The sequence below is a fragment of the Sapajus apella genome, unplaced genomic scaffold, assembly GCF_009761245.1.
Source record: "Sapajus apella isolate SASKATOON/1434 unplaced genomic scaffold, GSC_monkey_1.0 scaffold43, whole genome shotgun sequence".
NCBI lineage: Eukaryota > Metazoa > Chordata > Mammalia > Primates > Cebidae > Sapajus > Sapajus apella.
In genome coordinates, this window is record NW_022436983.1 from 11854514 (window position 1) to 11871213 (window position 16700).

The following is a 16700-nucleotide window of genomic DNA, read 5'->3' on the forward strand; positions in this document are numbered from 1 at the left end:
GAAACTGAGGATATATAAGAAAGCAGGGAGGAGAAGGAAGGATGGAGGAAGGAGAAGGGGGGAGAGGAAGAAAAGGAGGATGAGGAGGGGGAGGAAGGAGAACACAAGGAAGAGAAGGAGAGGAGAGGAGGGGCCAGGTGCCGTGGCACATGCCTGTAATCCCAATATTTTGGGAGGCTGAAGTGGGTGGATCACCTGAGGTCAGGAGTTCAAGACCAGACTGGCCAACATGGTGAAAACCCATCTCTACTAAAAATGCAAAAATTAGCCAGGGGTGCTTGTACGCCCCTGTAATCCCAGCTACTTGGGAGGCTGAGGTGGGAGAATTGCTTGAACTCAGAAGGCAGAGGCTGCAGTGAGCCAAGATTGTGCCACTCCAGCCTGGGCAACCATCTCAAAAAAAAAAAAAAAAAAAGAGGAAAAGAGGAGGAGGAGACAAAGGAGGAGGAATAGAAAGGAGAGAAGAAAAAGAAAACAGAAGAGGAAGGGAAGGATGAGGAAGAGAAGGGATAGAGGAAGAGGAGGAGGAGAGGAAGGAGGAAGAAGGAAGGGAGGAGGCCCATAGCAGGAGGCCTGGGAGAAGTCTGCTGGTTATTACTGTTGTTGTATCTTTACTAATGTCGTTCTTGTCCAGTTCTTGAGAACTGGAATCCAATGAACACTACTCCATTTTTCTGGGGAAAATGAAAACGTCAAGCAAGAAAACAACTTGGTTTCCTTTTCTGGTTACTATTCAGGTTTGGGCAGATTATTTCAAGGTCACCCCAGAAGAGTGCCACTTCTTAAAAGAAAAGAATAATGAAAGGTTTAGGGAGTAGAAAGAAGGTGCTCTTTTTCCAGGGTGCCTCTTGGAAATGGAGCGCTGATGAATTCCAGCCTCCGGAACCTGGAAGGAGCCTCCAGAGTCCTTTGTTCCTGGATGTTCAGTTTGGCTCCCCACCCCCACGCCCACCGCCTCCTCTCTCGTTATTGAACATTTGAAGACTGAATAATTCCATTTGTTGATGTCTTTGGCCTCTTCCAGCAGTGCTGAGCAGGCCAGAGCTTCTGAAAATGCAAAAGGCTCCCAATGAAATCAAAACCCCTGGTTTTCAAGGTGGATTTATCACCCTTTAAAGGAATATTTATTGGGTAATTGCTTTCAAAAAGTGTTCATAACACAGGGGTCTGAAATAAAGAGCATCCTTTCCCTTAGGCTGGGAGAAGAGGCTGTCTGCCACTTGGGTGCAGGGAGGAGGGAGCCCCTTTGTGGCCTGTCTTGGGAGGGAGCAGCCAGAGACAGGCCAAGTTTCCCCAGCTGAACTCAACCTGGGGTCTTGCTTCTGTATCTTGGACCTACTTATTTCCGTCCCATTTCAGTTGGATTTGGAAGATGCCACTTGGGAATTCGGGAAGAATTCCTGTTAGCATTGTTGCTGCCCTTAAGGAAAGGGAAAAGGAGAAATGCAGAGATTTCAGACGGGTGAGCTGGAGCTGGAGACAACCATCCAAGCCAGACCACACTGGGATGGGAATGATTCCCGGGGTACTAGGGGGCTGGGCTGGGCCCGGAGATGCACATCCAGACCAAGCAGAGAAGGAGGCTCCCTTCCCCAAGGTCTTTAGCCAACCTCATCTGGACCAGAGGCTCTTCCCAGGGATTCAGGTCTGAGTTACAGCCGAGAGCAGTGGAGGTCCATACATGCCTCAGGAAACCATGGAGATGTGGGGGGCGGTGACAAGACACACAGTCCCAGAGAAAAGCCACTGGGAGGCCAGAAAGGCAAGGAGGAAGAGAGAAAACCCAAAAGAACAAAACAGATGGAGGAGACCATAAGATAGACTGAGGGGGACGGAGGGGCAGACAGGAGAAGTGTGTGAGTGAGAGAGAAAGAGGGTGAAAGAGGGTGAGGACAGAGAGGGACAGAAAGAGGGATCAAGGGCTAAAGGGAAACTTTCTGGAATGAGTCCAGCCCAGCCCATACAATCAGAAGCCCCTCACAGCCTCCCAGCAGCAACTGGAGGTCTTGGGACTTGATGAAGTCTGCATGGGGGTGACTTTTTTTAGGGGGTACACAAAGGGAAACAAGATGAGGGGAAGCTGCTCTCCCCAACCCCCAGCCACAGTTCCCAGGTGAACCCTCCTTTCCCCTGCTGGATGTGAAATCGCCATTTCACCCCGCCACACTCCTTAATTGTTGCAAAAATCATTTGTGAAATTGGTCTCCAACAGGCAAGAACGGCCACGTCCTTCTAATAGACAACCCCCCCACAACCCTTCCCCCTGCAGGGGCCCACAGAATCCCCAAGCTGCAGAAACGCTGGAGGTGTCAGGACTGGACCCACCTTTCTGTGAGTCTTTTGCGGGGAGGGTGAGGGACCACACTGTGGATGAGGTGGCCCCAGTGCAGGACTCCTGAGGCTCTGAGGGTCCCTGGCTGCAGAGGTGTCCAGCTGTTCACTCACCACTCGGCTCAAGATGCTTTGAGAGCACCAGCCAGGACAGACAGAGCCTCCCACCCTAGGCACGCACTGGAGGTTTTTCTCACTCTGGAATTGACCTAAACACACACTCACACATTCCTGACCCGTGCTTACAGCCATACCAAGGCAGCATGGAGGTGACCTCAAAGCAGAAATACAGACATGGACCCTCACTTAGAAACACAGACTTACTCAAACTGACCCCAAACAGACCTACACACAAAACCCACCTGCATCTTTACACACAGACCCGGGCACAGGCCTATCCTCACACACAAGCACCCTGGCCCATTTCACAAACACATGGAAAAAGTGCCTGGAAGATTTCCAGGCAAAGAGGACAAATAGTGATGAATGAATGGATGAATATGCAATATACCTAATATATATGCATGTGTGTTACGTGTGTGTGCATACGAGCATATCATACAAATACATATATAAATACACACATAAAGAATATACACCCACCTATGGAGGTCAGAGCAGGCCAGGTCCCCAGCAAGGCTGGTGATGTAAGGGGGTTGCCATCTTCCCTGGGCACACATGCTAAGGCTTAAAGCTTGATCTCCCAATCTCTCCTGGGGAAGGGCCCCATAATTTGGGCCAGGCAAACCACCCTGGTGTCCCCCTTCCAATTCTAAAGCTACTTGATATCTCCCTTCTCAATCAGAGATAGTGTGAGTTTAACAAGTTTTTCAGCAGGGCCCCCATTCCCAGAAGTCCCCCCAAAAATCTGATGAGCCCCTTGTGTTAGGACAGTGGGGAGAGGAGGGAGATCTGTCACAGGCTGAGAGGGGCAAAGGTCACAGGTGAGGCGAAGGGGAGGGATGGGGACGCCCTAGGGCCAGCCAGCGGTGGGCCCCCAGGCTAAGACAAGGCTGACCCCACTGCCCTGCCTGGAGAGGGCGGGCAGGGGGCAAGTTTGAGGGCTGGGTTCGTTTTATTGTATTTTGCTTCCAGCGTGGGGCCAGAGACACTCTTTCCCCCAGGAGACAAAAGGCCTGCAGTTGTGGCGTCCTGCCCCGCTGGGAGGGCGTTTCGCCCCCAGGACTCAGTGTCCGGAGGTTGGGGCTACTGGTCATCCTGGCTTCAGAGAGTAAAGAATTCGGGAACCTCTGATCACCCCACCCAAATTCCCGATCATTTAATTAGGATGTCCCCCCAAACCTACCAGAACGGAGCTCCGAGCTGATGAGCTCAGAAGTCTTGACCTGCTCCCTCCCTCCCAACTCCCACCTTTTTGGACCCCCAGGTCCTCACACCAGCAACACCTCCCTGTAAACCCAACTACCTGCTGGAAAGGAGTTCTGGGCCCGGCCTAGGGGACTGAGGAGAAGGGCGACGGCGGCTGGAGGTGTCTGCACGGGGTGGGGCTGGAAGGGGAGAAAGAGCCCGGTCCCTAACACTTGGCAAACCCACTTTTCCAAGCCTCGGAACCAGATACGGTTACTGGGGGCTTCTCCGAGCGGCGGGGAGAGAGAGTAAGAACAGGACACCGGGGCTCTGACATTGTCACACAGAAAAAGTCAGAATTTCTCCCTTCAAGTCACCCCAGGCCGGTTCCCGGGGAGCCTCACTGGAGGAATTTCAGAGGGTGTAAGACGAGGGAGAGAACGAGAAATACAGCGGACTCTGCCCCTGGGAGGCCAGAGAAAAGGCGAGACTCCAGGGAGGCTCCGGGCCGGAGGCAGACATTCCCATAGAGCCGGGACGCCGAGAGCGGCCGTGGGCGACCTGGGGGCCGGGGACTCGGCGGATCCGGCCCATTCATCAAAGGAAGGCACTGGGACAAAGTTGGCCCCCTCCCCTTCTCCCCCAGTCCCCAGCTCGCCGGGATCGTCTCCCCCTGTTTTCACGGCGGTTCAAATTCTCCCCCAAAACGAGGTCGAGCCGGGAATTAGAAACGAGGGAAAAAAATATTCGTTGGCGATTTCTTTTCGTTATTGGTCCTCTGCTCCCTTGCGCCCTGGCCCCCTTCCCTCCTCATGAATAAAAGAAAAGTCCGAACCTATCAGATCGCGTTCACTGCCGCCGCTGCCGCCGCCTCCTCCTCCTCCTCCTCCTCCTCCTCTTCCTCCTCCTCCTCCTCCCCTTCCTCGCACTTCTGTGAACACTTTTGCACAACTTACCCAGCTGATCACTCGCGCCCCCTCGCTTTTCCATTTCTCTTCCCCCAACCCCGTCACCCCGGGTCGCCCCCTCTAGCCACGAAACCCGAGAAGGCTCCTTCTTCCGTCCGTCCCCGGGTCTCCTAGGGGGCGGGGGTGTGAAAGCTGGTGTGCAGGGAGAAGCGAGTGTGGTCCGGAGAAAGAAGGCGTGGAGAAGAGGGAGGGAGCGAGAGCGAGAGAATAAATATATAAATAAATACGAGAACGAAATCCACTCCGCAGCCTCCTGGCTTGGAAACTTTGGCCCCGAGCGCGAGAGCGCGGCGCTCGCCACTCCGAGGCTGGCCGCCCCGATTCCGGCCGCGTCCCCCCGTCCCCCCTCCGCTGCCGGGCTTCGCCTCCTGGTTTTGCCGGGCCCTTCAGCCCGCACAACTTCTGGCAGAGCCCAGCCGGCAGAGGCAGACTTGGGGCTGGAGTGTTTGTTTGTTTGAACTTCCTTGTCGTCGCCACCTTCCCTCCCCCCAACCTCCGCCCCCTACCTCACCCCCCTCCCCAGCTTCTGGACGCGTTTGACTGCAGCCAGGGGTGGGGGGTGGGGGTAGGGAGTGTATGCAGAGGGGAGGGAGAAGAGGTTAAAAAAAAAGAAGACGAAGAAGACGGAAAGAAAGAGATCGCAGCAGGGGTGAAGGGAGCGGACGGGAAGCGATTTTTGCGGACTTTGGATTCGTCCCCGGCGTGCGCAAGAATGGCGGCCCTTCCCGGCACCGTACCGAGAATGATGCGGCCAGCTCCGGGGCAGAACTACCCCCGCACGGGATTCCCTTTGGAAGGTAAGAGCGCCAGGCTGTCCTCGCTGCGACTCCGCCGCCCGAAACTCGGGGTCCTAGGAGAGGCTGCGGTCTCCAGAGGATGGTGGCGGCGCCGGCGGTAGCAGAGGGATCCTGTTCTCTTCTGTGTCCCAGTGCGGGCGCGGAACCCAGGAAGTTTCTGGGACCCATTCTTGTCCGCTTCTGCGTGCGTTTCACTGACCGGCGGCCTTCGCTTCACAGGTCGCGAGCTGCTGGCCTTAACCCGCAGGGCTGAACTTCTGGTAGATTTGGACTCCTAGTAAATTTCAGGTCGTGGCGAATTTCAGCTCTTTCCACTATTTCCACACACTTCTTCCCTGACAGTTTCTCTGCTCTCCGGGCTCGCTGGCTGCCGGCTTTCTACTCTTGTTTTGAATTATTTTTTCCACCCTAGGAATTGGTCTTCCCAGTACCTTTTATTTAGAACCACCTACCATGGGTGATACTTTATGTACCTCAACCACCAAGGCTACCCCTTTCTGCCAAAGCCACATTCGATCACTCCCGCTTTTCTGTCTGGAAGCAAACTAATTGGAAATAATAATTAGCAACGATTTTCCCCCTAAAACTTTTTATTCGGGCTTGCGCGCTCTGGAAATCTCCCGGGAAAGAACTTCCAAACGGCGAGGTTTGGAGAACCTCTAAACTGCGAGAGCGGCACGGCAATGTCCAAACGAGGGAAAGGAGTCGATTTTTTAACGCGTCCTTCCAAAACCTCCAGCGCCCGCCCGGGGAGAGCGGAGAGAAAGGGCGGCGGCGAACTGGGTCCCCGGCTAGAGAAAAGGCTGGGAGCGCACAGCAGAGACCCGCTCCTGTGTTTTTGTTCTGTTTTATTTTTAAACTAATGGAAGGCCTCAACCTGTCACTGACGGATCATTTGGCTTCTGGGGGTAGGTAGCCTAGGGTGTCACAGAGGAGTCGTTAGAAAATATGTGCGACTTCTTTTTTTTAATTACTCTTCTTGTAATCGTTAGAGTCCCTGGCGCGTGAGGAAGGGGAGAGAAGGCAGGGAGGGGGTGGGCGGGCTGGCAGCCTGCGATCCGGGAGGAGCTCCCTTGGGCAGCGAGACGGCGCCGGGTCTCTGAATTAGACAGAGGCGAAGAGAGCCGCTCCGTGATCAAGTGCGCACAGGCAGCCACGCAGGCGGGAGAGCGCGCAAACCCGGGGATTTGCAGGGCCACTCTCCTGTAGCGAATGCAAGTAAAACAGGCGGCTGAGGACGCGCGGCGGATTAGAACAATATTTGCCCAACATGACGCAGAATACTGAGGAGAGCCGAGTGCCGGTCGCTAAAGAGGCTCTTGAATATAAAGTTGGGCGCTCAAGAGCTCTTGAGCGCTAATGGCATATCCCGCCACGGAGACCGAGTGACTCTGACTTTGCGACGCACGATTTCTGATTAAATCCGAGGGTGGCTTCAGACACCTACTTTTACAAAGAGAGGTGGGGGGACCGGGAGAGCGAGGGAGGGGGCGGTAGGAACGGCCCAGCAGCGGAGCCTCTTCTCGCCTCCTCCCTTTCAATTACAAGTCGGCTCCCTCCACTCCTGCGGCTGTGAAATCGTTCTAATCTTCCAGATCTCCGCAGCCGCTGAGTCCCCAAATTGGGGGGATCGAGGCTGGATTAGTGCGCTGGGTGTCTCCCCAACCTTCTGTGAGGAAATTGTGTAGACTCTGCATTAAGGCGACCAGGGCGTTCTCCCCTCCCCAACACACAACAGGGATGTCTGTCTTCCCGGCTCCCTAAGTCACCCCCACCTGGGGACTGTGGCCCATCCGCCTACCAGCCTCACAGAGCCTGCAGGGACGGTGTATGTATTTGTGTGGCCAATTGAACTATTTTATTTAGGAGCTATGGGGCAGTGCAGTGGGTCCTAAAATTGTCCCAAAACGAAATTAGGACTTCGAGGGTGGTTAGAAGCAAGGGGAGTCACCCAAGGGACAGACAGGTACCCTCAGAGGCAGCAGCCAACAGCATAGGTCACCAGTCCCTCGGCTGTCTCAGCTGTTTCCTGGGACAGTTCCGCTGCTCCAGCCAGAACTGTAAATGTAGTAATCAAACAGCCCTTTCCAGCCCCCAACAAAATGGGATCATTCGTGACTATCCGCAGTGTGGAGCTGACCAGATGAGCCACCATCACACCAGTTATTGGCCTCTCCGAGACGCAGGCAGGCCTGCAGCCCAAGCTTCAGCCTGAGGGACAGAGAGTCATTGGACCCAAGATCTCTAAGGCTCTACCAGCCTTGTAGCTCTGCTGTCTCACCTGTCTCCCTCTGCTTCTTAGCAGCATTCAAATCCCCCGCTGCGTCCTCGCCCCTCATAGTGTGGCAGGACTTGGGCGACACAGCATCTGGGGAGACTCTTGCAGCTGTGACTCCTCTATCCATCTCTGCAGATTTCCTAGATTTATGGCAGTTGTTTCTCCAACTACCTACCTACCGAAGCCCCAGTATGAGGACCACCAGGATCGCTGCCTGGGGCCTTGGGGCTCAAACGGACAAAACTGGAGTCAGGGAGTGCACTCAGTGTCTGCCCTCCATCCTCACCCTGGGCCTCTCTCCTGCATCTCCTCTCCCTTCTCCAGTGTCCACCCCACTTGGCCAAGGTCGGGTCAATCAGCTGGGAGGGGTCTTCATCAACGGGCGACCGCTGCCTAACCACATCCGCCACAAGATAGTGGAGATGGCCCACCATGGCATCCGGCCCTGTGTCATCTCCCGCCAGCTGCGCGTCTCCCACGGCTGCGTCTCCAAGATTCTCTGCCGCTACCAGGAGACCGGGTCCATCCGGCCTGGGGCCATCGGCGGCAGCAAGCCCAGAGTGAGTGTCTTTGCCACAGAGGCTGGCAGCTGGCCTCCCATGTTCGGGGGATCCTGATTGTGGCCCCTCTTACTACCTTGTGTCACCCAGTGGCACTAGGTTGTAGGAGAGTACAGCTGGAGGGCGTCTCCTGTTCCCAGATATCCTCCCATTGTTTTCCTATTATTTGAATTTCTTAGCGATGGGGCTAAGTGAGGTTGCCCTAGACATTGAGGCCAATGAGCCATTCCTGGGCTGTCCCCACATTTGCACAATTTGCCTCAATCCCCATCCAATCCCCATCACCCAACATGACCAGAAGACATCTTCTCTCAGTCTTCCCTGAGATAATGAGGGGGAGCCTGGGGCTCCTAATTAGAGTTTTTTATTGCCTATCCCTGTCTCACCCCCACCCCCTGCCACCCTGCCAGGCCCCCAGCTGCCTTTCTGGGATCCAGGAACCAGTTTCTTGAAAGGATAAAGCCAATCTCTTGGAGGGTAGGGGGACACTTGGTAACCAGAACCACCAGCCTGGTTTGGGGCTCTTAAGAGGTGATATTAAAAGTTTTTCCCTCCCCCCACCCCATCTTTCCACTCCTGCTCTCCCACCTCCACCTCTGAAGCAGGTGGCGACTCCGGATGTGGAGAAAAAGATCGAGGAGTACAAGCGGGAAAACCCAGGCATGTTCAGCTGGGAGATCCGGGACCGGCTGCTGAAGGACGGGCACTGTGACCGAAGCACTGTGCCCTCAGGTGAGAAGGCAGCTGAGCCAGCAGACCTGGCCGGGAGTGTGGCTAGGGCTCTGATGTGGAGGGCTGGAGGTAGGAGAGAGAGGAGGGGAGGTGATGGTTGACAGGGAACTTACTGAGAAGTTGGGAGGAAAGGAGATCAGAAAGGCAAAGAGAGTTAAGACAGAGGAGTAAATCAAAACAGAATGTAATAAGATGGAAAGAAAAGAAGAGGGAAAGAAAAAAGGTTAAGAAAGAGAGGGGAGAGAAGGAAGAGTGAAAGGGAGGAGGAAGAAAGGTAGGTGGGCAGGCAGGAATAGGCGAAAAGTTAACCTAGAAAGTTGGATGATAAGAGCCCCACTGGAGCTTTCCTGGAGAAGTGGCTTTAATAGATGGGTCTGTCCTAAGAGGGTGGATGCCCACTGGCTTCCCAGGACCGCTGTCCAGAGTCATCATGTCTGGTCTGTTGCCACCACCAGCCATTTGGGTCCCAAATTTGGAGGTCCCAAACCATACGGCCTGTGAGAGAGAAAGTGACGTGTGTGTGTGTGTGTGTGCGCGTGCATTCAGGCATGTAGGGCCAGGATGCACACCTAAGTGTGGGGGTGGCAGCAGGGGCTGGAGAGACTCCAGGGAGGTTCTGGGATCTCTCAGGGGTGTGGGTGGAAGTGCACCTAGGGCAGGTGATAGTATAAGGCACAACTGTGTGCAAGCATCTGCATAGGAATGCACAGTCTAACCACCCTGTGAGTGCCCCGGGTGTGAACCAGGCTTCCCCAAGTGAGTGTCCGTGTGGAAGAGGGATGAATGGATATCTGTAAGGAAGCAGGGGCTTCCTGACTTTCTCCCAGGGGCCCAGGCCACCGCTCGCTCCTCTGCCCCAACAACTTATACTCGCTCTTTTGCCTTTGAATTTCTGAGGTTTAGTGAGTTCGATTAGCCGCGTGCTCAGAATCAAGTTCGGGAAGAAAGAGGAGGAGGATGAGGCAGACAAGAAGGAGGACGACGGCGAGAAGAAGGCCAAACACAGCATCGACGGCATCTTGGGCGATAAAGGTAGGGGATTCCGGGGTTTCGAGGCCCCAGCCTGGGTTTTCCCACATTCAGGTGTGCGGGCCGGAGGTTCGCTCGCGCCGCCGGAGCAGGAGACTAGAACTCCAGCGGGAGAACTCTCAGGCTGCGAGGCAGCCGGCAACCGCTCAGGTTTTGCCGACAGCGCCCCTTGGGTGCGCACCCCGGATGCGGGCTGGATGCGGAGCCGGCGCCTTCTTTGCGCGACAGAGACGGGGCGCGGACTGCCGGTGCCGAGAGAGCCCGGCTGCGGGGCCGTGCGCAGTGCGACGCGCGCCGCGAACCGTGCCACCGCCGTGCGCGCCGGTTTTACCCTAGTACTGCGGAACGTGTGTCCTCCCGGACTGCTGTTTTGGCTGCTACTCCCGGCGTTGATCAATTATTTATAGGAAACTTGGGCACGGAGGCCGGGGGAGGGGGTGCGGGGTGGAGGAGTGAGGAAGGAGGAGCCGGCCCGAGGCTCCCTAAACGAATTTGTTAACCAGACCCGCACACGCTCTCTAAACGGTCCCTTGAAACCCCGCCTGACAGTTGACTGACCGCTGCAATCAATAAAAATTAGCCAGGGCCGCCGCCTGACTCAGCCCCGCGTTGCCAGGGCGGACTGGGGGACAGAGGGTGCCTTCCACTTTGGCGTGCGCCGGCGGGGCTGGGAGTGGAGGCCAAGTTCCCAGCTGCCCAGGGTCGGAGGATCCCACTGGGGGAGAGATTGAGGCTGCACACACCCTTTCCCCATTCTTAGCGCGGCTTCCGCGGGCAGGCTGGAGTCTGAGCCCAGCGCCACGCTTTATCTCCGGATCAGCTAAGGAAGGCGTTTAGTTATCTAGCGCCCGCAAGCCCGGGGAAGAGAATTGTGCTTTTGTTTCTTGACGCGAGGAAGTTTCGAGAGAAGGAAGGGAAAGTTCTTCCTCACTACCCTCTCCCCTTCCTCATCGCCTTCTTAGTTCTCCTCCTAGTTCTCTTTGAGACTTGGTAAGTGCACGTTAAGGGGCGACCGGGAGAGAAATAGAAATGGAAGACCCAGAGTCACAAAGACTGACAGTTAAAAGAAAAGGCCCCAAACACTCGCGCGAGGAGGGGGCAAGCTGAGGCAATCGGAAAGACAGTGGCCATGGGAACCTGCAGATCCATGGCTTTGGAAAAAGTGGCGAGTGCTCCAGAACCTGAAAGCTTACAAAGAGCCTGTGTGGTTCCAGTCTCTTCCCTCCAGAGGTTTCTCCCAGCACCCCTCTCCTCGCGTCCCAAGCACTCCCAGCCCAGGTCTCTCTCCAGTTCTCAGAAGACCCTCCCAACCTTGAAGATGAACTTCACAGACAAAGCCCGCCTACTAAGACAACTCTTATCTTCGCCCAGCCCCCACAGGCCTGGTCCGAGGAGGAAGGATCGGGGGCCGGGCGGTCCCTTGTGAGAGCGGCCCGGAGCGAAGGGAAGGGGCGGCTATTGACACGCAGGGCCCCTAGTGCTGCCGCTGTCCCGCCCGGGACAAAAGGGCGAAGGAAGAAAGGGACCGAGCGAGCTGTACCCGGCGCCCCGCTGTGCCGGGCCTGCTGCGGGGCCTCGGGTCTGCAGTGGGAGGCAGCCCGGCACCGCCAAGCGGTCAGAGGCCTGGCCGATCTGCCCAGAGCCCTGGGACACCTGCTGGGGGACCCAGCCCTTATTTCAGTTCCTATTGGAAGGAGACTAGATGGACTTTTTGTGGGCTGAGAAAGGGGGAGGGGTACATAGAACTTGAATAATCTTTTCTGGACAAATAATCTCCCCTGCACAAAAGACAGCTCTTCTGAGAGTTATCCCAGAGAGAAGGAGACGAGTTTGCTTTTCTTTGGAGAAACTTTAGATATGTTTGCACACAGGGAGTGTATCCAGTTCAATTTGTGAGGAAGCACAAATAGGTAAATTTCCTCTGAGAAAAAAGGGAAGGGAAGGGAAGGGAAGAAGGGAAGGGAAGGGAAGGGAAGAAGGGAAGGAAGAGGATGGAAAGACGGTGCAGTTTGGAGGATTCCTTTGCTCATCACACCAGCTAACAAGCCACTTCGCTGGAGAGAGGTTTTCCCTGCAGCAGAACCAGGAAGCACCGCATCTCCAAGGGTTTAAAGAGAAGCCTGTGCCAGATGGGGGAGGCTGAGTTCACAGGTGCTGAGTCTAGAGGAGCTGAAGAAATGAAATGATCTCATGCAGTGAGCCTGGTGTCCAGGAAGTCCTGCAGTCTTTGCATGACGGTGGGTGCGCTGGGTGCGGTGATTGTGCACTGGACGGCAGTGTAAGCGTAAGCATCTCTTGGTGTGACTGTTCACCCACGGGCCTTTGGATCTGAATGCTGGGGGCGTTTAGATGAGTGTGAATGAACAATATGATGGTGCAGATGAAAGAGGGCTATCTAGCCATCTGTGAGCAAATTGTATCTGTTTCCTATTTGAGTTCCTGGGCAGGTCAGCAGGCCCTCCTGTGAACCCCTCATTTCTCTCCCAGGCCCCAGACATCAGTTTCATGGCCAAGTTAAAGGTGACAAGACCTTCCAACCTCCACCCGAGTCTTCCAGGTAGGGAGAGGCAGAGATGCCTCATGGGCAGAGATGGGGGAGTTGCGCAGACCCACAACTTTGTTTTTGGCTTCTTGCTTTTAAAAAATGCTTTCTCTGGGGGAGTTGCCCCTCTCATGGCAGGGAGCCGCCAAAGAAGGGGTTTAAGAGCTCTCCTCTTTAAGCACTAAAGAGAGATCCCTCCCTGAGTCCGTTTTTTCCTATCGTCCGCTTGGCATTTAATAATGTTAAGACTTATTAGAGCTGGTAATGAAAACTGGGACTGCTGAATAGAAAACTGTGTTGGAGAGGGGTGTAATAGCTTCCAGGCATGGTAAGAAACTATTTATCCGCAATCAGTTCTCACTCTCAGAGTTTGAAGCACAAACGTTAAGTTGAAGGGTTTTAAAGCAGATTAAATTGAGCTTTTATTTCTGTGCACTTTCATCTCTGAACAGCTCACTCCTGCTCCCCTTGGGCTGATATTCATGAGGCTGTTCGTTTTTTTTTTTTTTTTTTTTTTTTTTTTCTTTTCCTTGTTAAGACTGACTTATTAGGATTGTTGGTTATGAGCATTCTCAGACCGCTGCCGATAGGTGCCTGCCCCAGCCAAGCTCAGCTCACCTGCAGAGGGAAGTGGACAGTTCCTTACCTCCATGCACGTAGACTCCCTCCTCTTCACCCCTTTCTCCAAGGGTCAGGGGAGAGACAGGCCAGGGACCCAACAGGGAGGGGATCTGAGGAGGGAAGAGCAAGGAAAAGATTTTCACAGAATCTGAGCTCAGAGAGATTCTTGTGGGGAATATGATTGGGGCTTGCAATGGGTCAAACCATTCCTCAGTGGGAGCTGAGGGAGTGAGTGTCAAGAAATAAGCAATAATATAAACAACAATGATAGCAGTGACAAACAATAAGAACACAAAAGCCCCACGCATCTAACAGTGCACCAGTTTAAGCCAAAGCTGACCAAATGGGACCAGGGGCTCCACTTTGGTATCTAAGATGGAAAGACCAAGGAGGCTACAATTAATATGAAATACAGGGGAAAGTTACAAGATCAGAAAAAAAAGAAGTAGTAGTAGTGGAGGCAGCCTTTTTCTTTGCGTGGGGGTGGGGTGGGGGGGAATCCTGGAGGTGTTGAAGTCCAGCTGGAGAATTCGCAGACTTCCTGGGTGTGAAAGATGGTCCGAGCTGGGGAGAGGGTTGGCGAGGAGGGTGTGTGAGGCAGATGTGTTTCTCTTTGCATTTTTCCTTTATTTATTTTTAAGGCAGGGAACTTACAGGTGTGGAGTGGGAAATGACGGGGAAGGATCGGAAAGGAGGGGAGAGCCCGGAGTGTCGGTTTTAGACACTTGTAAAAGGAGGTGGGAAACAATTTAATTTGGCAGCGGCGATAGCTGCTAATGCGGTTTTCGGTCGTTTGCTACACTGGAGGAAGCTGTTTTGATTGTGTGTACAAGGACCTGCCAAATTTAATTAGGCTCCGGGGGAGCCAGTGAATAGGGGAAGGGGGGCATGGCTCCCCTCAGCCCGCACCATTTTTTCGGCTTCACACCTGGAAGAGACATTGTTTATGGGATCTTCGAGAACCGAGAAGGGGCGGGGGCGGAGAGGGACAGGAGCCTCGGAAAAGGGGGCGAGGGAGGGGAGGAAGATAGTCCATTTATCACGAAACAATCTGCATTGATTTAAACCAACAAGTTCCCTCCTCTGTAAATGTGTGTTTAGAGAAAGGTAATTGACACTCCACCAAATCAAAGGATTACCCCGGGTTGGCAATCTAATCAAACAGAGTCCAGGCGGGATTTGAAGCTGTTCAGAGTGGGATCAGCTTCGCATAATGGGGGCTCGGAGGAAGATGGGAGGGTGTCAGGCAATTCCCGGCTTTAGGCAGCGCTCGGCGGAGGATATCCAGTGCGACCAGGGGGAGAGAGGGAGGGGGCGCGGGAGGGGCTCACCCGGCCGGGGGCTGGATGGGGGATGGGGCGAGCGGAGAGGGGCTTGCGGAGCTGGGAACCTCCTGGAGGAGGGGGCTCCCGGCGAGGGGCCAGGCCCACACTGGGCTGACAAGGCTCCCCTTTTCTTCCCTCCATCCCCCCAACCGAAGAAGAGAGAGAGGGAGGCGGGAGCGGAGACTAACGAGGAACAACAATGAGGAGATAACTGTTACAAAGGCAAACACCGGCGCTCGCGCGCTCGCAGGCCCAGAACCCGCGGTAAATAAACAAAGTCTGCAAACTGTTTGCCAGATAAACTCGTGCCTAAATCGAGTGTGACGGGCAAGGAGAGAAGAGACAGAAGGAGATAAGGTTGGAGGGGGAATGAACGAGCATAATCTAATAGAAGACATTTAGAAAACAAACTTTAAACAAGGGAGAACAAGCGAGCGGAGGGCAATTATCCGCCCCAGAGAGCGGTGGAAGCCGTCCGAGAGCTGGGAAGGCGTGGAAGCGGGGGGGGGGGGGGGAGAGACTGGGCGCCGCGGAAGAGCTGAGTGTTGGGGGGTGCCTTTGGGACTCCGTGGGGAACCAAGAGGGGCTCCCCAGGGCGCGCAAGAAAAGGGGCTCGATTCCCGGATTGAGGTTCCCGCGCTCAGCCGGTCTTGGAACGCAGGCACGTCTAAGCCGGGCAGGATCCCCTGCTGCGAGGGCGTGCGGGTTTTGTGTTCCCCTCGGGGCACGCACCGCCACACACCGGCTGTTTCGAGGCGTTTGTACCTAAAAGACTAGTGTGCACGGCGCAGCGGTTAAAGGAATTAGATATTTACCAGTTTGAAATAAGCCTGGCTAAGAAGAAGAGAGAAGAGAGAGAGAGACATTGAAAAGATGGGGCTGGGGGAAGACTTCAAACGAATTCATCATTTGGAATGGTGGAGGGGAGATTTACCAGACAGTATTGGGAAGTTATTTAGATATTAATAACACATTTTCCTGAGGCACGACCACGGCAGCCATCTGCGCTGCTCTCGGAGCTATTTGGCTGGGTAAAATATGGGCGTCTCAAATGTTGGGAAGAGATAACGCAATCAGGCTAACCCTGGTCCTAAGACTGCATCGCGGCGTTAAACCCGGATTAACCTCCCCCCAACTCCCGCGGCCCCCTCCCCTTTCACAGCTTTCCAAATTTTCAGTGGAATTTACATGGAAGGATTTAAAAGCACATATAACAGTAGCCTTAAAGCAGTAAGGTGATTATTTGGGCTTTTTTTTTTTTTTTAAGAATGTCTTTCTGAAAATGATAGTTGTTACACATTACATTATATATAAATAATATTATATAAAAACATATTTTTATATAAGAAAAGAGGGCTCAGCAAATGAGATTTATTTCCAGGTTACCTCTTTGGAGTTTCTATTTGCCATCATTTTATCATCAACAAAGTTGATGAGGCTTCTTTCTGTACTGCGGGTCAAGAGCGCCTAAGGATATAAACATGTAATGTACAAGGTCCTGGCCGTGGCCCTGGAAGCTCATAGTCTAAGACTAGACACGACTCACACCCCAGAAAAGACAATGCCTGGGTGAGGGAAGAGTTCCTGCACAGAGGGGAGACCCCCAAAGGAAGGCTCTCCAGAGGCTCTGGGGCCTTGAAGGCCATGACTAAGGGAGGGGGGCACATTCCAGAAATTCCAGAAAAATAGCTCTTCTCTCACTCTCATTGCAGACTAAAGAGGTAATTAGGAAACTCAGGGTGAGGGTCAGAGGAGCTTGGAAGATTGGGATGCCCCCCTCGGTTTTTGCCACCGGGGCCTTCCCTCTTCTTTTCCCCTTCCCCCAACTCTGGCTGAAAGAGGAAAAGGTGGAAATGGGGTCAGCGCTTTCTGACCTGCTCTGGAGCAATTGGCCCGGGCTGGGGTGGGCAGGCGGAGGGAGGGAACTCGCCTTCCCAAATCGAATCAAGGCAGAACGGTGACCTAAGGGGGAAACTTCGCCATTAGTAGATAGATCTCTCCAAAACTTCAAACGAAGTGGGGTGGGGGCGAGGTGAGGCAGAGAAGAAGTCCAGAGAGAGCGCAGGGGAAACTACCAGCTTGTGAATGGGGAGGGGCCTGGAGAAGGAAGAGACGGGGTCGAGGGCAAAGGGGAGGCGGGGGCCAAAGGAAGGGGTGTGGGGAAGGGGATGGAAGGGAGGGGGTCGGCTGCACTTGGAACTTCAACCCA

General features: G+C 54.3%; 1 protein-coding gene across 4 annotated transcripts in view; it reads left to right on the forward strand.

Annotated features, from left to right (window-relative positions):
- The first annotated feature begins 4893 nt into the window (after window positions 1–4893).
- The window catches only part of PAX7 (paired box 7), a 117052-nt gene continuing 105245 nt past the window's right edge, over window positions 4894–16700 (forward strand). For 3 of the 4 annotated variants that reach the window (XM_032300598.1, XM_032300596.1, XM_032300595.1), the window contains exons 1-4: window positions 4894–5404; window positions 8007–8242; window positions 8845–8974; window positions 9878–10006. In XM_032300598.1, the coding sequence (XP_032156489.1) occupies window positions 5320–5404; window positions 8007–8242; window positions 8845–8974; window positions 9878–10006 (580 nt within the window). In that variant the 5' untranslated portion in view covers window positions 4894–5319. Of the gene's footprint in view, window positions 5405–8006; window positions 8243–8844; window positions 8975–9871; window positions 10007–16700 lie in introns of all 4 variants that reach the window. The other variant, XM_032300597.1, reaches the window with a different exon arrangement.